At 43.0% G+C, this 25,598-nt stretch overlaps 1 protein-coding gene across 1 annotated transcript; it reads right to left on the reverse strand.

Moving 5' to 3' along the window:
- Positions 1-12,867: 12,867 nt before the first annotated feature.
- Positions 12,868-21,927, reverse strand: myb (v-myb avian myeloblastosis viral oncogene homolog). Its single transcript, XM_076756360.1, has 15 exons — positions 21,853-21,927; positions 19,590-19,707; positions 19,264-19,335; positions 18,940-19,032; positions 17,973-18,193; positions 17,276-17,495; positions 17,093-17,161; positions 16,880-16,984; positions 16,144-16,413; positions 15,386-15,504; positions 15,179-15,293; positions 14,984-15,079; positions 14,629-14,727; positions 14,325-14,408; positions 12,868-14,227 (listed from the first exon to the last, which is right to left on the reverse strand). Exons 1-15 carry the CDS (start codon positions 21,873-21,875, stop codon positions 14,117-14,119), a joined length of 1,815 nt encoding a protein of 604 aa, XP_076612475.1. The 5' UTR covers positions 21,876-21,927; the 3' UTR covers positions 12,868-14,116.
- Positions 21,928-25,598: the final 3,671 nt, after the last annotated feature.

Consider the following 25,598-nt stretch of genomic DNA (forward strand, 5'->3'; position numbering starts at 1 on the left):
TGTCAGTTGGCAGTCAACAGAGCTGCACATGACAGCCAACATCTGGTCGTCCATCAGGTGAGTCCACTGGTCTGTCTGTCCTGTCTGCGGCGTGGAGCCAGCCACGCTGTGCTGTGTTGTGTTTGTTGTTATGGTGCAGAGGTGATCCCTCATGTCTCTCTCAGTGAGCAGCTGTCACTCCCTGCACCTCTGCTGTTGTTGTTGTCTTGATGGGGTACTTTCCCTCCCTCACACTTCCTCCCACAGGACTCTTTGTTTATGACAGGGTGTGTGTTCGAGTGTGCGTGTAGTGTGTGTGTGTGTGTGTGTGTGTGTGTGTGTACACTTGTGCGCATGAGTGTGTGTGTGATACATTAGGCACATGTGTCTGATGTGGGCCCGTGGATTCTCAGAATACGATTTAAACTGAATGTACCTTCACTGCTGGTGATGCTCGTGTCCACAGACACACACACCCACACACAAACACACACACACACACACACACACAGAAACACATGTGAACAGACACGTGTGCATCAATTCTTCATCGTACACATTCCCGGTAATATTCTCCACTGACAGACATCACTAATCACAATCCAAACTAATCACCAGGCAGCATTTGTATTCAAGCGTTAAATATTGTTTCTCATTTTTTACTCATCCAGTTAGTGACGTAGTCGTGTCGTGTGATTGTTTTTGCATAACTCCTGCTTCTCTTTTCCTCACGCACTCTCTCATCTCGGTTTCCACTGTCATAGTGTCCACTGTACAGGCGCGTGGACGTCCGTCAGGAGTAAGATGAGGCATTCCTCCAGGGAAGACTGGAAGACGACAGGTACAGTGTGCATCTCTGTTTGTGTTCAGGAGTGTCTGCGACTGTGTGACGATGAAGTCGAGAGAAAAGCAGGTTTTAACAACACAGCCATAATTTGCTTACCTCAGCTGAGCCGTGCCGCGGGTGTGTGTGGTGAGAAAATGTGAATGTGACAGCGCTGAAACTGTTTTTGCTGCATTGCTTCTCACGCCTTTTGTCACACATCATCCGTGCACATGTACATGAAAAGCAGGTGTGAGACTGCTGGTGTGTGCCTACATGTACACAGGATGTACAGTAGCTACGTGTGTGAGCTCCCATGTATGTGTATCCATGTATTTGCAGCAACAGCACCAACACGCATGCGCTACCTGGACAATAATCCTCACCGCTTATTTGGGTATCAGTGTCTTGTGTAGCCGCAGTCAGGCTCTGGCCCTGCTCTCTAACACTGTGTCTCCTTTGAGGAATATCATCCAGCTCTGACCTTTCACCATCAAACTTTTCTCTGCTTTTAGTGGACTTCTTGCTCCCAGATCGCAGGAATGAGACGAGGAAGAAGAGGAATTGGGAATCCCCTGTTAACGGCTTCTTTGATAAAAGAAAGGTAGAGAGCTGCACCCAGCAGATGGTACGTGGTGAGTGGATAAGGGCCGCCAGATGTACATTATTAACTCACGTTCTGCAGAATAAAACAGGCTTTATCAAAGTGGAATGGATTCTTGGTGAAAGCTGTTTTATACAAAGTGAAATTAACATTGAAATCAGATTGCTCTTTTTCTGTATCTTTGGTAGTTTTCGAAACCAGTTCAAAATGTAAACCTTGTGTGGCTGAGCGTCATGTTCACTATAAACAATGGTTTTGTGTTTATAAAAGCGACATATTCGTATCATCAAAGGCTCTTGGGTGAATCATGTGAGTGTAACTGCAGCCAGTAATAAAGATTTTTAGTGAGCACAAATAATTTGATTATTGTTTTGAAGACCTTTCACTTTAAATATGACCTCCAACATGGGCACCAGTGCAGTGAAGTTGTGGTAAGACACACACACACACACACACACACTCACACACACACACACACACACACACACACACACACACACACACATAAAGAGTCTCTGTATCCATCTGTTTTCTCTGCCTTTTTTCTTCCTCTCGACTCGACAATCCCACAGCTTCTTATCTCTCTGCACGGCTGTGCTCCTACCACCCTGAATCCTGCCCCCCCCTCCCTCTTCACATACTCTCCACATCCTCACACATGCAAACGCACGCACACACACACACACACACACCTCAACCCCCCTTTATTTTGCTGATGAGCTCAGGCGCCTCTGCTTGGTCACATTACCCCAATGTTGCATCCAGATAACTACACTGTGAAGCCTGTGGTTTTGTGTTTTGTGTTTTGTGTGTGTGTGTGTGTGAGTGTGTGTGTGTGCACGCATGTGTGTGTACATGCATGCATGAACCAATTTTCAAGGTGTGTGTAACATTCCTAATTCCATTCAAGATGCTTTGTGTAAAACATGAATAAACTGATTTGAAATGAAAAACTTTGTTGTTGTTTTTTACTGCTGTCATAAGTCTTTGCAGAATGCATCATATGAACACACTTGGATGCAGACACTGAAGCACACACGCATCTATCTATATAGTGATGACTCTTCATGGCAAATGCATAAAATTTTTGCAATTAAATTTGCAGATTTGTGGTGAAATTGAAATCTGTTCAGCACTTCATGATTGAAAAAGAAATCAAAAACTGTCACACAATCGGAAAATGCATATCAGGACACTTTACCAGTCAGTGTGTCATACAGTAATGCATACAGGTGCATAATATAGTTGCATGTTAACTAGTAATGTACCAGACAGCAGATGAAGCTGATCAATGAGCGACAGGGTGACAGATGAGGACAGCAGACATCACTTTTGTTAATAATTTCCTTAGAAATGACCAAAAAAATATGCTGACACTTCTCTTTATACATATGGAAGCTTGTCGTGTGTGAGAAAAAGAAAAAAAACTCCAGAACACATTGAGCACTAGCCTGCTGGTTCATCAGTCTTAATGCTGACAACGCGCATCTGCTGAAAAGCACTGTGACACAATATTTGTGTATTTCCTATTTCTCTGTTTTGTGTTTCTTTGTTTTCTTCGTGAATAGAGTTGGCGCTACTGATTGAGCGCTGACATATGCTCTGTATCTTATTCTTGACTCTTGTGGATCATATTTTTCTGAGTTTTTCTCATCTGATGCAAACTACAGCCTGCAGCCTATAGACTCAGGGCACATTTTTTAAGCATAATAATGGCATAAAATAAATACATGAAAGGTGCTTGTGACCATTTATTCTTTACAGCAAAATAAAGCAATCTGTTTTTTTAGATACTAGATAGATAGATAGATAGATAGATAGATTATCCCCTATTGCATAATCGTTTGCAGTGTGTGCGCATATTTGTGTGTCAGCACTATGTTGCCATGCCATTTGACTTTCAAGATACATCAGCTCAGATAAGAGCTCTGAATCACACCTTGCCAGCCGTCTGGTATCTGTTAATCTTATCTTTAGGGGGACAGGTGTCTCAAAACCTGCCGTCTGCATCACACACACACACACACACACACACACACACACACACACACTGAACTGTTTGCTCAGAATTTCCCGCCGCTGATAACATAATGTCTCCGCAGCCACTGGAGGCCTATGGATGACCTGCGTGGCGAACAATGCTCGGGATGGAGTAATGCTGATCATTCATCCGCTGTTGACTTTGAACTCTATTTTAATATTAAAAAATATGTGGATATGTCAGTCGTGGATCAGTCAAATTTCGACAGTCAGGTTTTTCTTTCTGAAAGCTCTCCCTGTTTTTTCTTCCTATGTTTGCATTTCTTCTCCGCTTCTGTCTCACTGACTGCTTGGCCCGCAGGCCTTTTTCAACTTTTGCTGGCACTAAAGGTGAAAGAAGAAAGGCAACATTAGCGCCACGTGTATACACTGAAAATGCATGGTGTCACACACACACACACACACATACACACACACATGCACACTCAGATATTCGGGTAAGCCTGTACTTTGTCAGCATTCTGCTCTTCCTCCTGTCGTCTTCCACGGAAGAAATGAGAGCAAAGAGGATTACATCAGACTTCACGGTGACAATGTGAAGTGGGTCAGCATCAGTGTAGGTGTGTGTGTATGTGTGTGTGTGTGTGTACCATCTAATGCACAGACCATTGTTCAGCGCAGAAAGCATTTCTGTGTTTTAAATGCTCCGGCACTCAAACAAAACCAATAAAACAGAACAAATCTTTACTTTATGGGTCCATCACTTGATTATTATTTCTCCCCATCAATTGGCAGGCAGGTCTTCATTCCTGATGTTGAGCCGCGGTAACATTTTTCAGATTAACTAACTGTGTCGTCCCGACATGTCTAAGGGCGAAAGTGTTATAGATGAGGGTGAGGCGGGATGAATCATTAAAATGTGGATAAAGGCTCATTTTCAGACAGTCGCTCCTCAAAGTCATTTATGCTGTGCTCTTTTGTGCACCTGAAAAGTGGCGTAATAGTCGTGTGAAGAATGAAAAAAAGAGAGCCTGAGAGGGAGGTTATGCTTTTTCACTTCTGCACACCTGGCTAATCGCTGAGTTTCAGTTGTTTCGAGGAACTCTGAGGAAACAGGACCTTCATTTAAAGAATACTGACACCTTAAGTCAGGACAGGGCACACTAAGCCTGGCCCTGACTCCATGTGACTTGCCCATAAATGGACATTGGAGGAACCTGCCAGACTAAACCCTACCTTACAGTCTAGGCTGGATTTATGAAATATTCAGGAGTTTCTGGGCTTCAGTATGAAACCGAATGATCAAATGCATCATCATGCGTCATGTTTATGACGTCAGATCTGCAGTCTGCCGGCAGCAGAGGTCCAACTCTTAGTGTTTCTGAACATAGTCTAACCTCTACCCACTGAGCTGCTGGACTCTGTGTTGCTGATGAAGCTTGCTAACATGAGTAAAAAACTACAACACTGAGAGTTTGAAGAAAGGTGGATACTGGATATAGAAGACTGAACATGTGTATTGTACTATCTATATCTATATCTAACTATACTAAGATCCAAATGTTTGACTTTTTGTATTGTAAAAAGGTTGGGAACCCTGGTGATAGAATCTATAAAGAAAAACAACAATGGCCAAGTTTGACTGAACAGAAGGTCGGTTTAGTAGCTATTAATCACATTTTTTGGTCGTGACTGAAGTCCTACATTTAGGTAATGTGACAACACCTGAGGTCCACCTGTTGAGGAAAGCCATGAGGAGTGGTTGAAAAAGCTTTTCCCCCACTTAACTCTTTCCAGAACCTGTACCTGTCAGTTTGGTACTGCTCATATATGCTCTCTAACAGCTGGATCATGATTGCAGTAGAGCTTGAAAGGTTAGTCCGTTCATCATTTGGTTGATCAACGGCAAATGAATTGGCTGCTTTTTAATTTGAGTGAAACAAAATGTCAAATATTTTCTGGCTCCAGCATCTCAAATGTGAGATTTTACTGCCGTTTTGGGTCTTATGTGATGTCAAACAATATCTTGAGTGCTGGAAATGTGACTGGACGTTCACTGAGCTCGCTTGTGTTCTATTTAGCATTCTGGGTATCTACAATTATTGTCAGTCACTCTATATGAAGCCTCATTTTGAATCATGTTATCGACATATTACATAACACAGCATGTATTAAGTGTTATGTTATATGACTACGACATAAGTTGTGTGTTCCAGTGCATGTGTTACAAAGTGTGAGTCCGTAGCTGCTTGTTATTCATAATGACCATTTCACAGAACTCTGCAGTGCTGTCCTACAAAGCTGTGTGATGCCTTCGCTGCCAGCTGTACCGTTTTATTGTTTTGTATCCCTCATCATGCATTTTGCTCCCATATGTCCTCTCCAACAGTTGTATCACACACACATACACACACACAAACACAGGCACAGACTTACTCACAAACAGAGGAAAAGAGAAGCTCGACTGTACAGAGGAACATTTGCTTGGAACTAATGATGTCAGTCATCGACAGTCGCCGCTCTGTTCACCAGCTCATTTCATAACAGGTGTCATGCATACAAAGAGAAAGTGTGTGTGTGTGTGTGTGTGTGTGTGTGTGCGCGCGCGCTCCTATCCATGTGTGTTTTTGCCTTTTCAGGCTAGCTTTGTTTTGGACTGCAGACCACAAACTAGCCTGAGGTCTGAGTATTGTTATCTCATTGGTGCAATTATGCCCACTCCTGCTGCTCACATGCACAAACACACACACACACACACACACACACACACACAAAACTTTCACCCCATTACCTCCAACCACACCCACCCTCCAAATGAGTTCAAGGGCAGTAGGGGGTGTATCTGAAGGGGGTATGTGATGGTGTTTTGGAGGGGTGGAGGGCGGATCGAGGGCAGATTTATCGACGGCTGGGGGACCCCGGGGACAAGTCTCCCAAATCGGGGCGGTCAGGCGTGATCATGCCATGTGAATCCACTTGTCAGGATCACTTAGAAACAACAATGGAGTGGACGGACAGAGGAGAGGAAAGGAAACAAGAAGAGGAGACAAGGAGAGGAGAGGAGGGTTTCAGGAGATGAATGTACGTGTTGGTGGATGTTAAATTGAGGAAGAATTGAAGTGTGAGTGTTTGTGTGCAGTTGTGGTGATGGTAGTGCAGGGTGGGGTTATGTTGAGTGTGTGTGTGTGTGCGTGTGTGCGTGTGTGCGTGTGTGGGTGTGTGTGTGTGGTGGGCTCCATTGAAAGGCCCTTCCTTCTGCTCTATTTACCCAGGTGAATAGGGAAGCTGGGCCAAGCCTGAGCGGGAAAACATGTCATTTTGTGTAAATGTGTGTGTGTGAGTGTGTGTGTGTGTGTGTGTGTGTGTGTGTGTGTGTGTGTGTGGTTGGGGGGGGGGGGGACTTGTGACTGTATGTAAGCACAAGTTCTCAAGACAAAAAGTTAGCAACATGTCCGCCCCCCCCCCAACCCCACCAAATCCTGAACCCAAATAGAAACACACACACACACACACACACACACACACACACACACACACAGAAATTCCTGTGCTTCTTTTTGATTCAAAACACCATTAAACTTTTAATTGTGTCCAAATTTCTACCAGAAATCTTTTCCTGTCTGTCTGTGTTCCTGCGTGTCATGAAGAAAACCTAGACAGACCGATGTGAAAGTAGACAAAATGAGGTCTGAGCGGCAGTGTCTGGGTGTGTGTATTTGTGTGTGTGTGTGTTTAGGGGTGTTGCTGGGAAAAGGCCTTGGCCTCAGTAAGCTAGGAAACTGGGTGACAAACCTGACCACACAACTCAGCACCAGAAGGCTGTGGGCAAGACGGTGTGTGTGTGTGTGTGTGTGTGTGTGTGTGTGTGTGTGTGTGTGTGTGTGTGTGTGTGTGTGTGCGCACGTGTGTGTGTGACCATTTCAGTGTATGCGTGTGTTTGTGGTTTCTTATATAGAACCTGTTAAACTCACGACACCTGCTTCAATGAGGTAGATTTATTTGCAGTGAAGATACTTTTTTTTTTTTTTAATATTCCTTCATGTTTTCTACTACTTCTAAAAAGTAATAACTGATATATTAGCCCCAAGTATAAATGAGAGTATATAATAGAGTATTGCAGTTTGAGCCCAGTCAAATGCGCATTCCTCATGTGACTGGAGGTTAAGATCTTTGGGTTTTGCCAGGTTGGACAAGGAACACAACATGAAGATGTGACCCTGGATGCTGGACGGGCATTTCTCAGACACTGGGTTCAAATGTACTGAGGGAGGGGTCAGTGTGGCACAGATGCAATATTGGGTTAGTGTTACAGATAGGAAGAAAACCAGCCAAATAACACCAGCAACGGGTCAGACATCCCACTGGTACTGGTACCAGTATTGTGCTGGTTTTACAGCATATGGGTGAACATTTTAAAAACCAAATAATTAAACCATTACTCAAGAAATCAAATAGTTTTTGATTGCAGCCTCGATTTGGAAGCTGTGTTCTTCTGTTAAATTGATCAAAAGGGTGTTTTTTTTTTAGACTATAGTCTTGATTTTCACAAAATGTGTGAATATTTTTAATATTTCTTATTTTCATGATAAGCTTATTGGCTTATGACTATAAAAGCCAACTTGATAATGCTTTTGGAAATCTGTTAAGGAGCCCATGAAGGATGTAATGTCTGGGTAAGGAGTCTATTATTTTATGATGTAAGACAGCACAGCATCCATCCCTCATTCTTTAATGCTTTGTCCCCTTGTCAGTCTTTTATCAAACGGCCAAACGTCTTGTATATTTTTTTTTTCTCTTTGACACCGTTGACACTACTTTTGCAGCCCTGACCCACTTTAAAATGTTTACGGTTATTGTTTTGGGGCTATCTGCAGCAGGCACATTGCTCTATACATTTTTTGGACCTGAAAAACAACAAACAAACGGCCAAACGAATCGCAGCCAAATCTGGGGTGACAGTAACTGTTACAGACGGGTCTAATCACTTCAGCAGCAGCTCCAACAGTCCCCATCTCTCTCACCCTCGCTCTCTCTCAGTGTGTTCACCTCTCGTACTCCTCTATCTCAGTCTCTCTTTCCACATGGCAGGGGTCTATCTGCTCAATCTGTGTCTTCTGGTTGTGTGTGACCATAAACATGCGTGTGCATTTTGTGATTGTGAGTCTGTGGGTGCAAGTGGGTTGTTGTACGCTGTCCGTGTGTTATGGTCCTCACGTGGCTGCAGACAGACAAACTTGGGCTGGGGTACCGAACCTTTACCTCTATCTGCAAAACGGACAACGGAAAAAAGTGTTCAAAACTCATCTATTCACACACACATGCACACACACACAACCTACATCTCAGCAGCATTTGCTATAGTATAGCGCTCCATACATACCAGGCTATGTTATAGCAGTAAAACGGCTCGTCTGAGTGATCAGCTACTGAATTGTGATTGTGTGAAATGTGTCACCTCTAACATTAAATAAGCCTGACTTTGCAGTGTTTGCCATATATAGGTTAGACTGTTCTATTTGTGGGTGTGATTGCGCCAATTCAGGGCATACTTGTCCCATATTATTTCCATTTATAACAGATTCTCTGTCACAGCGAGAGCTTTTTGGACGACCCGCACTGGCAGGATCAAGCTCGTGTTTACTTCATACTGGAATTACCCACGCTGCTTAACTTTTAAACCTATTAAGCCAGGTGGCTCATTGTACCGCAACTTCTCCTTGAGCTCTGATGAAACTCTGCTCAAGTTTATTTCACTTTATTTCATCGCCAAAACCGTAGGAAGTTCTGGTTTTAATCCACCGTGTTTCTTCACATTCATATGTGTAAATCCTGACAGAATAAGTCAGATAGTATAAACACTGTGGTAATGTTGGCTGACAAATTGACAGATCTGTGGTATTTTGCCCATTGGGTCTAGTTTCCAACAACTCATGCAAATGATGGACACGCAAATGTCTGTATTACTGTGAATACACGGGTGTTACAAGTTTTTACATAATTCACAGAACATTGTTCGTGGCAGGAAGAATATACAAATGTACTGATTTTTTTGGAAATACGGTACGCTTTCTTGCAAAAAGTAAAGCTGGACTTCAGCTACAAGAGCTGCGATTGGGTGCTTGAGTTGTTCCTCCATGTTTTCAGGCCTGACCTACCACAAGACAGAGAGGCCATTTGATCACATGTATATATGAATATATATATGTCTGATTTCTTTATCAGAAGTAGATCAACTATGGATGTGTGACAGGCTATGTAGGCTGCAGGTGTGAGGAATGAAATGAACGATGGCTGAATTCCATTTAGTCGCTTCAGTTTTAGGGTCCTGGTACTGTGCGTGCTGGCTCGCTGTCACATTGTCACGGCTCACTGGAACACTTGAACAGAGCAGAGGCGCCACTAATGTTTTCAAGTCAAAATGTCTGCTGTGAAGGGAACCTAACCCTGCAGCACGTAGCTCTCCCGAAAACAGCAAATTTTATTTGTGCATTTCTGTTTTTGTAACTGCTAAATCATTTCGATACAACGCCTCTTGTTGCAAACTGAACGTGCAGACATGAGAGTGGTGTTGATGGTCTCCTCTGGCTCTCAGCGAATAATGATATTTACCAAAATGTCAAGTTATTCTTTTAATGCAAACTATTCATTTCAGTGTTCGTTCAGACATAAAAGCCCTTTTTTGCACACTAGCCCAGGCTAATATTTCACTCTGCTCAAACATCTAACTGTTTCACTTCTTGCCCTTTTTGGTGCAGAATCGAAGTACAACCCCTGTACAACTCTGTCTCTCTCTCCCTCCCTGCCTCTTCATCCTTCGTCTTCTTCTCTGCCCACCGCTTCTCTCCTCATCTCTGCACCATGGATGGGTAGAGTAGTTATCAGGCCTGGCCAGCCCAAGCCCAGCCCTCCTACCTGACCGCTGCCAGCAGGGAGCGGCTGCTCTTGCCTGAATATCTCCGACCACAACAGCACCCAGGGAATGAGGAAATCAGGCTAGAGTAATCTATGCAGGCCCAGAGCACACTTGGCCAGCATGTGAGTGCATGGAACGTGTGCATCTTGTGAGTATGCCTGCGCGTGTTCAGAAGCCCGCCACTTCTGCAACATCCGGCTATAAATCTATTGTGACACGTCAAACTGAATTTATGAGCCAATCTGCTTGCGACAGACATGTTTGATTTGAAAAGGGAAAGGAGGGTGGAATAAAAATGTAGTAGCGAGAGTGAACTTCTGCTTTGGCATTTAGAGCTGATTTCTTACTGAAAAATGTCCCATTGTCATGAGAAGCTTTTTAAAATGTTTAGCCTTTAACCTTCTGTCAGAAACATTGTCCAGTAAAGGCCAAAAAATCTGAAGCTCCATTCAAAAGCAGTTGCACGCTGCGTCCAGAAGTCATGTCTTTCTGGACTTATCTGCACCGCTAAGTCTCCTTGTTACCATCACACCAGTGCTGAGGGGGACACTGCGAAAGCCGTGTTTGGGCCTGTGACAGAGATAGCTGTCGTTTTTGCATTTCCTCCTTTGCAGAAAGGTCAGTGCGTGTTTTTTAGAGGATATAAATAGGAGTCATTAAATGTTCGGCTGCACAGCTGCAACATTACACTCCAAAATGAAACAGCTTTTGTCATCTTTCTCAGGCTGAATTTTAAATGCTTGGATTTGCCTTTTACTTGCTTATATGGCACTTTTATTTTCCATAAATGACATCTTTGCTCTTTTTCACTATTTTTTACGTGCACATTTATGTACATAACATCTACTTTTCTGTGTTACTTTGTTTTCACGTTGCCCCAAAAAACTTCATCTCAGTTGAGATGAACTTAAAAAATTCAGTATCAGTGTGACTGCATTGTGCCTCAGTGTGCATATCACTCTCTCCGGTGGCCTTTCTCAAATGATTGCTGCACTGCACTGTGGATGATAACGCGGCCGCATTCCTCATTTACTGTTTCACTTTTCACTTTATTAAAGGAGCCAACGCTTAAGTTTTATGGTCCAGAAAGAAGAACTATGATAGGATGTTATGACTTATTATATCCATCTGGATCTTATATTGTTGTTGTCAATAAACCACCATGTATCCACACACACATACGCGCACACACACACACGCAGGCAGCTGCCTTCTCACTCAGTGGAAGCAGGTGTCTGAAAATCTCGTGGGGTTTGGGGCTTTGGGTTTTTTTTTTTTTTTTTTCTTTTGGGTGTAGTAGAAGATGGTGAAATTCCCAGTGTGAAAGTCTGCTTCTTGCTCTGGCCTCTTTCCACAAGACACACACACACACACACACACACGCACACACATACACACATACACACACACACACACACACACACACACACACACATACTAAAACCACACACACTACAATTGCTCGCAGGGAATTTCAAACCCATCTTCTGAATTTGAGCAACCTCTCTTTGCTCTCTGTTTACGCCATTTTTGTTACAATAGTTAAAACCACAACTTGTTCTTTTAAAAATGTAAATATATATGTGTCACTGCAGTGAGCATGCAGGCACCCCCGAGGAAACTATTTCTGTTTGGTCCTGCCTTAAATATCACAGTTCCTGTTAGCTGTGTCCGTCGTGATGAATGTCATTTCTGTTTATGTATCCCTCCGAGACCCATACTTGAGATGGGAATCTATATTTGAGGGCACTGTGGTGGATCAGGGTGAGGTGGGGGTGCAGGTGGCTTGAGGGAGGGAGGGGATGTAAATATAGCTCCTGGTCTGACTCTGGGCCCCTTGGCTTTCATGGCCACACAGGAAAACAAGTCTCCTCAAGAGACTGTGTGTGCATGTGTGTGTTTTTGGAGAACAATGAGGACGATGCTGTTTTATACACTCACTGCACACAGTATATTCACATGTGCTCACAGTAGAAGTTGGTCTCAAGCTTTGTGTGAAGGAGCTGAGGGCCACCAGAGAAAGTTTTCTCCTCATAGGTGTGGAACATTCACGTGAGTGGTCCCTTGTCCACAGAAAAAGAGGCGGTTGGGTACATTTGCTTATTTCCTTCCCTGGCTGGTGCAGTAAGTGGCAGATGGAGGCAAGGTTTTATGATATGCCCTGCACAAACTCCTGACAACAAACCTTTCTGTCTGCAAGACTGTGTGTGTTTGACTGTGTGTGAGGCGGGGTGGAGTATTTGAATACTACAATATCACAAAAAATTTGAATACTAGATAGCTTACACTTTGGAGCCACTGGAGAGCAAACAGTTCATTCACTTTAAACAGAGGAGTCACTCTAGACGATAATACGGCTCACGCTGCTGGCACTTACGACCTGCATCACTAAAGGCTATTTGCACTAAAGTTTGGACTCGTAAAGGCATATTTGCAGCTTAAATATATGGAAATGTCTGTGTACTGAAACAGCTTTTTAATTGCTATTATCATGTTCTCAAAAACGACACTGAACACAAGGATGTAAAAAAAGCAACACACTTTATTTACTAGGCAGTATATAAAAGTATAAAAAACATAAAAACTTGGCATGTATAAATGCTTTTAGAAAATCATTTTTAGCACAAAAGCTAGTATAAAAACAAGGCATTTAATGTATAAAAAGATTGTCTGCTAAGTGTTTGACATGGTCTACTGCAGTCTTAGTAAGACAACAAAATGCTGATTGGATATGCGTTACAAAACAATACAAAACTATCCAAAGAAATGTTTTAAAAACCGAACATATAAAAGTTTCATCTGGGCTTTCGTTTGTAGCACAATATATCAGTGTTTAGTACTCTTGCTTTTAATGGAGAATATAAAATTCAAGTGCAGCTTGGTCTTACTCTTACTGGGTGAAGCTCATGGTTCCAAACATATAAGCTCATTTAAAAATTTAGTATAAACATACTATTTATATATATTTAGATTTTAACAAATATGTTTGTTCGTTGATTGTATCCTCATACAAGGGCAGAAATAAATTGGAAGTTGAAATGAAAAACTACATTTTTGTGAAATAAAGGTGCCAATGCGGTAACTGGGTAATACTAATGAGGCTGGCCCCTTCTGCGGTGGAAAACACGATAATACAAATTCAGAGTAAAACTCATTGTTGAATGAAGATGTAAGAACAGATGTAGCTGCTCTCGTTCAGCAGTGAAGTGTTTGTATGAGGTGGCACAGACCAAACACTTGAAATTCTCAGTAGACCCATTGTAGCCAGTAAAAAAAAAAAAAAAGAGAGAGAGAGAAAACTTTCATGACTGAAATACAGAGGTCAGTTTTGAATTAATGAACAGGCCTTTGGATTTATGATAATGCTAACAGGGCTTAAATACTTAACTTACAACACTGCTCCATTGGCCAATTGTAAAAAAACAACAACAACAAAGTCATAATCAAGGCGAAAGAAATAAATTAATCAACTTGTTCTTTATATTAATATCAAAATTCAGAATTAATAATACAGCCCAAATGCAAATTATATAGCCACCGTTTCCCATTTATAATACAACATTGATAACAATACAATGATGAGACGAGAAGTGAAAGGACGTACATTTCTAAAAACCAAAAGCAAATTCTATATAAAATGATTTTGAAAACAAAAAACTGTATAGTCTTTGGTTGGTTGAAATCCAACAAGTGTGAGTGTAAAAACACAGATGGCGTAGAGCCTCTCCCAACTGTTGTACCACAACAAATATGTAACCCACGGCGCCGCGTCCAGCGCAGGGATTGTTGATGTTTCCAGATCAATGTGTGTCTCTGTCTACATCACCAGTGTCCTCGTAGGATAAGTGTTGATGTACTTGTGGCTCTGCTCCGAGGCCAAAACGTGCTCCTCCGTTTTCCCACAGGTCACCTGTTCCCAGGAACTGAGCTGCAGTTAGCAGGAAAAGGAGAGGAGTTTTTAATCATGCAATCGCCACAATTTAAAACTTCCATGAAGAAACACATGCATACAAACATCTACACACCTGTAGTGGGCTGCCCATGCCTCTGCGAGGGAGGTGGTAAGCTTTGTGTCCATCTTCACTCAATAATGAGCTAGTCAGCAGGTCCTGCAGGAAAGCGTAGAAAGCATGTGTTAACAAGAGAAGTCAGGCTGATTTCCATCAAATATTACAACAGTACTCAAAGAACAGTAGTACAGGAAGCAAGGGGGGGGGGGCTGTCTCTCATATAATCAGAGGTAAAATGTCACCTGAGGTGAAGATCAAAGTTTGAGGACATTTGTGAGTAACCAAGGACAGCTTTATTTTAGAGAACACGTGAGCTTACAGGTACTTCCTGTGCGGGGCCGTTGGGGGAGAAGAGCTGCGTGTGAAGGTCTTGTCCTTCCCACTGCATACATGGGCTCCTCTCACATGGGGACTCCACCTGGACCCAAAACACATCATGGTCACAAAACATACATAATTATCACTAATGATCTCCACTTATTCCCCAAGTTGATCACTTGTGTTTTGCAAACTACAAAAAGCTCTCCTCATTTACGTACACGTGCTACTACAACTGCAATCCGAGTAGTGTATTCTACTTTTCACATCTGCTTTCTCAGTAAAAAAAACCAAAACTTAATTTGTCTGCATGAATTCTTGCATATGTGTACGTGCTCATGTTGAGTGGAAAGTACCTCTTGTTTTATCTTCTTCAAAGGAGGCTGCTCGATAGCACACTCCATCGGCTCCTGCTTGATGGACTCCACCATCTGCTGCTCTAAAGGGGCATTCTGGAAAAGACACAAATCCTACAGTGAGACACTTAAGACACAGCAGAGGTAAAAACGGCAAATTCAAGACTCAAGATAATGTTTAAGTCTCTTTCTTACCAGTAGTTTGAGGGGTCCATACTTGGCCTCCTGCAGGGCCAGGGCCGACCTGAAAGGTGTGGGTGTACAAGGAGATGACTCCATGATCGAACGACGAATGTTTGGAGTTCTGAACCTGCGAGAGAGGAAGACAGATGACTGTAAAGTCTCATTTACCGCTAATTATGCATAACTGCATAGTAAAATACATCAGAGAGAGCCACTCACATTTCATTCTCTTTCTGGGACCTGATAGTGTGGTCGATCAGAGGCTTGGTGTCCACAGGCTCGCTCATTGTTAAACTGTCGTTGTCGGAGTGTTCTGAACTCATTGACTGGTTGAGAAACTGTGAAACAGAAGGAAGGAAACCAATCAATCAAAGGAGCTTGACAGGTTTATTTTAATGCAGTGACAATCCGGCAGATCATGGGAGCACACGTGGTCGAAACTACAGACATGAAGAGGAAAGCAGAAAAGAGGACTGGTGCGTCAAAAGGCAATTTATAGATCAAACGACTGAAATAAAAAAAAAAGATGGCAAACAAAAGCAGAAACGCTAATCCTAAATGATTGGTTGTTGATATCATCAGGTGGCAGGTTGGTGATTGGATGGATTCTGATCACACGCAGCTACTTTAACTACCTGTGAGGGTGAAAAGGGTAGGTTTCTGGTTGGTGAAGGCTTGGGAGTTGAGCAGATGAAACCCGCCCATGCTCTGTGAGCAATTCTTGAGCCCTGACTGGGCAAGACCCTGTCTGTTCTGAGAACGCTCCTATCCAAGAGCCCACTGGTAGTGGCCTCATCCACTGAGGAGAGGCTCTGGGAAAAGGGCGGGAAAATATGGGTGAAGGCCCACGACTGGATAAAATCTTTTGTTGTCCGTGTGAACCACTACGCTATCTCTGTTTTGTTTTGTTTTTTGGACAAAGGTGGTCACAGCAGCTTTAACATAGCACTAAAGACGAACTAAACACAGATACTTACTGAATCAATGACAGACTCCATGAACTCTGGAATAGTATTTGAGAACGTCGAACTGCTGTGATGGCTGTTGCTGTTGCTGTTGTTATTGTTGCTGTTGCGGCCGTTGCTGTTGTGGGCACGTGCTGCAGAGGCGCTCTCCTCAGGTAGGCAGCTCTGGTCGAGAGGCAGAGCAGGCGCGGCTGCCTGGTGATGAGGTAATAACATTGGCACACCCTCTGAGCTGTTGGTCAAAGAGCTCTGGCCGGCCCAGCTCGGAAAGGGCAAATTCATCTGGAAGAGAAAAGGGTATAAAGAGTGAGGGTGAGAAACAAAGCTGAAAACATAATCATCTGAAAATATGAGCACATGGGGTCAGTGGAAAAAGTGTCAAACAAGCACAAGAGAGAAAATGCTAGTCTGACAATAAGGGAAGAGGTGCAAAATTGACAAAAGAGAAAAAGAGAAGAAGAAAGGGAACTTTAATGTAAAGAGTGACAGAAGTGTTGGGTACAGGGTTGCACAAGGGGTCATGCACACACACACACACAAATGGCGATAAGGTCCTATTTCATCACTTTTGCAGAAACAGACCCCCCAGATGTTTCCTCCTCCTTATACGCACAAAAACACACATCCAACCACTGTCCTCAAAGCCGGGGTCAAACACGCGCGCACATAAATTGTGCTGTCACACTTAAACATTTCCAAGCTCACCCGCACCCGCACTTAGACTGACACACACACGGCCGCGACTCACTGGTAGTGATGGTTGGCCTCTGAGCTCATCTTCTGTTGACATGAGCAGCAGTTCGATCTCTTTCACCCTCTGCTCCTTCTCGGGGTCCTCCTCACTATAGTGTCTCTGATAAAAAAGACAGCAGCAGTCAGATTTCATCTTCTCGTCCTACGATCCCTCCTCTTTCTTCACTATAGTGATCGATTGTGTTAACTCGCTGTCTCGCTGTCTTACCTGTATAGCAGCAGTTCCATGCTGGGGAATGTTCAGGATATTCCAATGCAAGGCCACTGGCAAGGGTACCTGTAAAGCCAATGAATGACATCAACATGAGGCAAATAAATCACCTGCAGCCACACAATCAGCATCATTTAGTATTCCTGCCAGCATCCCAAATTGGTTTTAAAGCCCACTCACTCGGTGTGTGTCGGTGATGTAGGCGTAGTTGATTGGCAGCTGCATGTGACTGGGCGAGTGGTGGGGGAAACCCATGATGTGATTGTTGGTCTTGCCGTAGCCGTGGCTGATGGAGAGTGAGGAGTTGTTGTTGTTCTTTGATGCGCTCTGAAGGTAGCCCTCCTGTTCCACCTTTCGCCTCATGGTAGAGTTCCAGTGGTTCTTTATAGCGTTGTCAGTCCTGGATGTCATGGATAACACATATTAACTTACAAAACAATGCACGCAAAATGCAAAAACATCATGGACTTTAGCACTATCACTATAGGCACACAGAGTCTGCCACAGACAGACACAGTCTCGGACACACACATAATTGGGGGGTTTATCAATGCAGAGCAATTACAATAAAAAAACTACAGTATCTACAAAACTACAGTATCTTTTTTCTCTCATTCATACCTGTTTTCCTCCTTAACATTTTGAATTTCTAGCTTTTCAAAAGATAACACAGAAATACTTTCTGTCTTCACGCCTCCATCTTTTTTCATGTTCTCTATGCTCACTTCATCCCTTTTCTTATTGGTTTCTTCTCTTTTCATCCCCCCCCCCATTTCACCCTCTCAACCGCAGCATTGCACAGCCAACCAACAAGGGTTCAGTGATTCATCTAGCTTCTCTTTTTCCACCTTTCTCTCTTCTCCATTCTCTGCCTCACCTGCCAGGGAGCAGCTTAGCGATTTCGGCCCAGCGGTTGCCCAGCTTTTCATGTGCCTGGTAGATGATCCGGTCCTCCTCCTCAGTCCATGATGTCTTCTTCACCTCTGGGTTCAGGTGGTTGTGCCAGCGCTCACGGCACTGCTTGCCGATACGCCCCTTCAGGTGCTTGGCGATCACCGACCAGCGCTTGGCTCCATACTTCTGGACCAGCTCAATCACCTGGGGTGGCGTGTGTTTGCGTGTGTGTGTGTGAGGGACAGGGAGGAAAAAGAGGAAAGATGAGAGCGGATGAAGAAGAGCGTTGAAAAGGAAGAGAAGTAAATGGTAGTGGAGGGGCATGAGCAAAGAGGAAGGAAGGAGCAATAGCAGGGAGGAGAGGGAGAAGTAAAGGGGTACAGGGTAAGAGAAATAACAAGATGAAAAGATCACAGGTATATGAGGGGTAGAATGGAGAAGAAATGGCAGTAAGAGAGAAAGTGACAATAAAAAAATCTTGTTAGTTTCCCAGAAAAATCTCAGAAACAGTATACATTGCATCACTGAAGGCCTCTCCTCTCAGCTCCTCCTTCCCTCTTTCTTTATCTTACAACTTGCAAGAGGTGATCGAGAACACCTGGTGGTGAACACTGAGGGAGTTTCCAGTGGAACGTTAGCCACTCTGCTAATCATTACAGGGACATCTAAGTGGAAATATAACTCCTTTGGAGTAGTTCAATAAATACCTTGCAGGTTTTAAGAGACTACACATGTTACTTGTTGAGTAATGGCAACTTTTTGGGAAACTGAAAATGTGCAATATATGCCAAAGAGTTGCTACAGAATGGTTGCTTTAATCACACAGGAACATAAAGTAATTGTTTTGTTTAGGGAAAATGTGGTTTCATCACTGACATTCAGTATGTTGTGTGTGACCTGTGTGTGCATTTTTAAGTTTTCATTAAGGCCCTAAAAGGCTGTTTTCTTACCCTCTGGTCCTCCTCTTTGGTCCACGGCCCCTTGATGAGTTCTGGGTTAAGAACCTTCTGCCACCTGTGCTGGCACTGCACATCTGTACGATTCTGGCAGGTCAGAGAACAAGAGGATTGGTTATCATCCTTGTACTAAGGGAGGTCTAAGTTATAAGGACATTAAGACTCATTTGGAGATAACAGGGGAAAAAGAAAACCCTCTTGGTTTGCCACCACTGCACAAGACTATGTTGTCAAATATTGCTTATGTTTCCTTCCCTGTCTCTGTGTGTCTGGGTGCATTTATACATACATGTGTGTATGCACAGACCTACTACTTACAGTTAGTAAGCTTGCAATGATTTTCCAGTCTTCTGATCCATGAAGCTCAACAAGTTTCTTCAACTTCTCATCCTGAAAAAAAAAAAATCCATCATGCAGTTTGTCAGACATACATATGCCACTCGATGAATATCATTACCAGCAACCTAAAATGGACATAATATGTTGTCAGTGGATGTGGTTCAACCAAACAATAATAAAAAGAAAGGTTTCCAGGTCCCCGGGGAGTGATCTCCTCTGAGGCTGCTTCTCTTCAACATGTGGGCTGTGTTAAATATTTCGTATTGAAAAGCAGGTTTTGTTTAGGCCAGTGTCTCTGTGTGTACCTCTTCTCGCGTCCAGCGTGTTTTGCCAAGGTGGCGTTTCCCTGCCTTGGCCAGCGATCCATCATAATCATGTTCATACATCTCGGTCTCCTCCTCATCCTCCTCACTACTGTAAACACTGCAGACAGAGAGAGAGAGATTTTAAAAAAGCAAGTGGAGGCTGTGTGAAAAGAATAGTCCAAGATAATAGGAAGGTAAATAATAGCACAACAAGTACCAGTCCATTTCTAAACTACTCCCTAATCGTCTCTTTACAGAGCGCATAAAGAACTCTGCCCACTCTTTAACTCATCAGGTGTCAACACAGACAGAACCAGTCATTCTTGAAGGTTTGGGTGCAGGCTTTTAGCCAAGACACCCACAAGGGGAGAGAGAAAGAGAGAGAGAGACAAGAACAGCAGTGGGAGGGAGGGGGGACGGATGAACAGGTTCCAGTGTTTTTGGTTTCCACAGATACTGGGATTGGCACATGCGATCATAATTTCATGACCCTGGCGTGTTCAGACCTGCAGTGGCATTGTACAGCACAGCCATGCATGTACACACACACACACACACACACACACACACACACACACACACACACACACACACACACACTGCACACACTGACACCAAGTGGTGGGTTAACCAATCAGAATGTGGAGCATGGACAACGTGGAAGCTAGGTAGGGTACTTTGGTGTCATACAAAGCAACAGGTGAACAGGAACCCCACTGGTTGGTGTGTGTGTGTGTGTGTGTGCATGCGTGCTTGTACAAGAGGATATTTACTGTGGATTATCTTCCTTATTTTGTCCATATACCCAAATGTGTGACTGAATGATTAACAGCACTGACCATACAGAAAAATACAGAAATGTGAATGTGTAGCAGCCCCACATTTTTCGGATTGTATCAATCAAACTGCCCTATGCTTTTCAGAAAAACAGACAGAAATACGACCCCAAATAAGAAAAAAAGTAGCAGAGGACATAAAAATACAATGAATACAGCATACTCAACTCATCTCGAGAATGATGAATCAAGAGAAAATTTCATCACGAAACACTAATTCCTCATGTTTCAGTCAGCCGGGTGGTTGCGGGTGAATTTGACTGTCTTAAGGTTATCTATGTCAAACCATGAAATAAACCAAAAGCCTGCACTGAAACTTTCACTGGTGAAACTCGAGTCACACTTCTCACGCAAGCTTAATGGAAGTAACCGGGTGCCTGTCGATGCCCATCCAGATCGCGTACAAGCTGGTGACAGTGAGTTAAGCTACAATTTGCGGCGATTCGTATATCAACACATGGGAAATACAGAAAACGCAGCCTCTTCTGGAGACAAGCGCTCATAGAAAACTCTGGAAAAGGCGCAGTTTCCAAAATAAGAGTGAGCGCCCATCGCTATCACAGATGCTGCGGCAGCATTCAGGGTGTATGCAAGTTTAATCAAGGCGGGTTTTAAATTTAGTTTGTGCCAGCTAAACTGCCCTATAATGGCGTCCATTCTGCAAGTTATAAAAAGTGAAAATGAAAACATCTGTGTCTGTGTGGCTGATTGGGGTGATGGTCACCGGAAAAGCCAAGCGCAATGAAATATAAGTATTTTAAGTTTGGGACATGAAATTGCGTGTTTCAGTGCAATCAAGTCTCCGAGTGCGTTTAGACAGTGATAGACAGACGCCATGCTGCATTGTGTTTGATTCTGTATTTATCATAGGCTCCTGTTAAGACCGATGTCCACGCAGCGTCTTGTGCACAGCGTGGCACGCGCCTGTCCACCCGTCTAACGTTATTAATCCGTGTGTGTGTGTGTGTGTGTGTGTGTGTGTGTGTGTGTGTGTGTGTGTGTGTGTGTGTGCATGTGCTTGTATGTGTGTGTAAGCGAGAGAAAGGGAGGCAGAGAGAGAGAGAGAGAGACCCCTTTCTCTCTCACACCACTGACAGCAGCGCGAGGAGCGCACATGCCAGATGACCACCACCTGTCATGGGCGCGCGAGCGAGACACCCACACCACTACTCAGCTTTAACGGCCAAGAAAACAAAACGGTTCACAAACACAAGAAGCGCTTGAGAAAACGAGGAGTTAGTGAAGAAAAAACACAAACTCTGTCAATAAAATGCACCCCTAACCTCACAACTCACGCCGTATCCAACAGAAATGACGGCTAACATCAGATGAAAATCAGTAACTGCGCAAGACATAATACGCACGTAGAGGGAAAAAGAAAGTTAAAGATAATGCAAACTAAGATAATTTGGTCTGTTTGAGCTTACCTGTTTCTCGGCCGCCGAGTCATGTTAATATCTGTAAAGCGGCTCGCAAGTTGCGCTGAGCACGTAGTTTCACTATCTGCGCTGGATTTGTTCTCCCGTCGAGGAGGCAGGTTGACATTAATTTAAACACAGCAGCCTCAAGCAGCGCTCCTCCCTCTTTCGCATCCCGGTGAATTTGGCGCTCCTGAGCGCGTGCGGCTCACTGCGCATGTCCAGTACAGTATAGTTGAATTGCCATCCGACGTTTTTACAATTCCGGTTTAAACAAACACGAGAAATGTCAAAATTTTGGTTCATGTCAAAGAAAGTCATTAAAATTATGTGAAAATGTAATACTTTTCCAGTATTCCAGTTTTCCGGTATACCTATATCTTTTCTCCCCTTGAAAAAGACCTTGCGCTATTTAAACCAAAATCGTTTTGCACTGCTTGGCAAGATCTACACCACATAATTAAATAACATAGATGCAATGATGAAAGGTGAATCGATAATATATAGCAAATGAAAATGGATAAATTGTAAGCTTCGGCGGGATAACGGTAGTGCATAAAGGATTATTCTATGTAGGGTTAACGCGTGCCAAGTGGGTGTGTTCGTAATTTACCTAGTGTTCGTGAAGGCACCAGGCCATTGCACATTAGACATGTTGAAGGCGCGTTTTGCCTGGGAGTCCGCGCTACACGCATTTAGTCAACAATTTTAGTGAGTTACTTCTCTTCTGGTAAAAAGCAGAAGGAAACTAGTGAGTCTGGACAAAGTAAACAATTGCGTAATGGGTTTCTGGCATGCACGGATAGTGAAGTTGCCATGCTTCCAGTGCTCGGCTACCTGTCTGTAGGGTGCCTGCTGGGTGTTACAAATACAGATGTTCCCCAGTGATAAAACATGCAAGGCCTTGGTCTTATCGTCCGCCGATTAAATGACCTTTTGTGCTCGCCCAGACAAAGACACTGAAAGAAATGCCATGGCACTTCAGCTTTTCTGTGGGAATCTATTGCACATAACTCACTGAACAGCTGTCTTTAAAGGACACATGGCTACCATTGTTATCCAGGTTATTCCTCAAGTTGCCTTTTAAGTTCCTTAAAGGGGAGCTTGCCGATGATGTCTTTGCATTTATTCAAAATAAACCACATTTAACTAGGAACGAGTTGAGCCTGTTTTTCAGCAGCCCTCTGTCAAAGATGAGTAATAACAATGCTCCTTAGCTGTATTGCATAACTTCTGCATTAGTCTATATTGCGCCAACTGGTCATATATTCTGATTATTTTGTTTTGGTTGAGTTCTCCATCCCCCTGTGCCAGGACTGTCCTCGCTCAGCCATTCATTGCAGGGTGGAGGAGAGGGGGGTTAATGCTTTATTTGTATAAATGTGTCTTCTCATTGTATTAGTTCCTCCATACGCGACCGTATTGTCCTGGTCACTTGTAATTACCATCACCCCAGACCAGCCTATTGTCCCAGGGCAGTCATCATAATAGTGGCCTGATAAAGGGCTACACACACATACACACCATGGACTGCAAATTTCAGTATTTGATTCAACAGCGTGAACAGAGTGCTCAGGGAAGTGAAGCACTAAAACACAAGAAATATCAGCATTCACAGGACTGGACATGAGTTGAAAAACTTGTTATGTGTGCATCATCATTTGTACAATATAATGATGAAAATATGGTTTAGAGGCTATGCAGTTGAACAGTGAAACTAAGTTACTGTTAACTTTTAGTCCTAGCCTACTATATCTAACTGCAGGCCTGGGATATAATGTATCACATGGTTGCCTGGTTGCAATCACCTGTAGGCTTCAAATCCTATACACACCTGTGTACACAAGCATTGTTCCGGTCTTTCTTTCTTTCTTTTTTTTTTTATTGCCTCGAGGAGGTGGTACTTCTAATCTATTCAAATCAAATTTTAATTGCACAGCAGCTATCGTGCAAGATTGTGATTAAAGATGCCCCACATAGGAAGAAAAGTAGGTCAGTAAAAGGGATACAGCACAAAAAATAACTAAAACATTAATGATAAACAGTGTCAACAGAATTATTAACACAGCAGTAAAAAGAAGCACAAAAAAATAACCCAAATCATACTTACAGTATACTATATACAATATGCATACTTAAAGTATAAACAAATATTTGGATGGAATTTGGTGGGAAGTTTGATTGGTGTGTGTGTCTTTGTCTTGGTAGATATCTTCAGCTTTTTCTGCACAAGCCATAAATGTGCCTTTTCCCTAGAGGGTAGTATTAAAAACAACATTTTGTTATCTGAAACCAAATTGAAGGAAGAGAACCAGGGTATGCAAATTTCCCTATAGTACTTTGAGCAGGAAGCCTGACTCCCATTGACTCTTAGCTGAGGACATTTGCATGGGCACGATTGGACAGGTTAAGGGCAGGTATTGTGATGGCTGCCCCCTTTGCAAAGCATTGTGTGCACAGGTTGGTTCATTTGAATGATTTTTAATGATCACCCCTGGGCTTGAGATATCATCCCACCAGACTTTCAAATCCAGTGTTGGGAAGGCCAAGAGTGTATTGTTAATTGTCTGTGTGTTTGAAAGAGAGTGTGTGTGTGTGTGTGTGTCTTGGTGTATGTAAAGGCCTGCAATGGAGAAGGGTTAGTCCCAAGTCAAACAGGTGGTGAATGTGGTCCTCTAGTATGTTGATGTGGTTAAATAAACCCACATATTGACTAACTGCTAATAATTGGTAATACATGTATACAAACGTGCATATGATTTCTGCAGTACATTGAAATCCAGCAATCATTATTCAGGAACAATATTGCTTTTGAAAGAGTATTTATCACATCTGATTGCTGACAGTATACATGCTGTATGGGATCAATCAAATATAAAATGTATATATTTTTTTAATTTACTATCAGAATTATTGCCTTTTCATTTCACAGTTTGCCATTTTGAGGACCTCACATGTGCTTCTTTATTGACTTTAGTTGTTTGGACCACCTGTCAAAGACTGCCAAGGGTGTATGTTTTGCATTTTCCCCTGGGGTGAGTTCCTGTGAAAGACTCTTCACATGATGCCTGGTGCCCTTGGCAAATTATGTAAAGCATTACCTCATATCCACTGCCAACTTTTGGGATGGACTTCACCCCTCACCCACTTGCACGTAGGCTTTGTCTTCTACAATTACACCAGCATTAATCTGTTTTCAGATTTACATGCTGTTGTTGACAGATTTGCAATTCTTTGCTTTCACTTGATTCTATAGATACCATTGCCATACATTTGCTTACAACCATTTTGTGCATCTCCTCCAATTTCATTACAGAGAAAATATGATTGATACAAGCAGTTTATCAGTTATTCAGTAATATAATTTCTGCATCATTTAAACAAAGCACCCATCCACTGAGCCGCTCATTCTTCCAGCAATCTGTCCATCCATCTGTTTAATCCATCTAATCAGCCCAACATTAATTCTCTCAGAAATCCTTCTCACCCGCCACTGATTGATTGATCAGACTTACCTTGAACTGTGTGGCCACATCGGCAGCACAGATTTGACCAAAGAGGTCTTGACAGGCACTGAAAGGAAACGAATGTTAAGATCCTGTGTAGAGGTGTGAAAAGTCACACCTCAGTCTTGTTGCAGCACAAACCCCGATTTAATTCATGTCTAAATTTGACTAGATAAAGCAAGCAGGAAAGAAACAGAAAAAAAAATAATTTATTTACTTTGACATTATGCTCAATAATTAGTTCAAGTG

This window comes from Chaetodon auriga, chromosome 18 (assembly GCF_051107435.1).
Source record: "Chaetodon auriga isolate fChaAug3 chromosome 18, fChaAug3.hap1, whole genome shotgun sequence".
NCBI classification, from domain to species: domain Eukaryota; kingdom Metazoa; phylum Chordata; class Actinopteri; order Chaetodontiformes; family Chaetodontidae; genus Chaetodon; species Chaetodon auriga.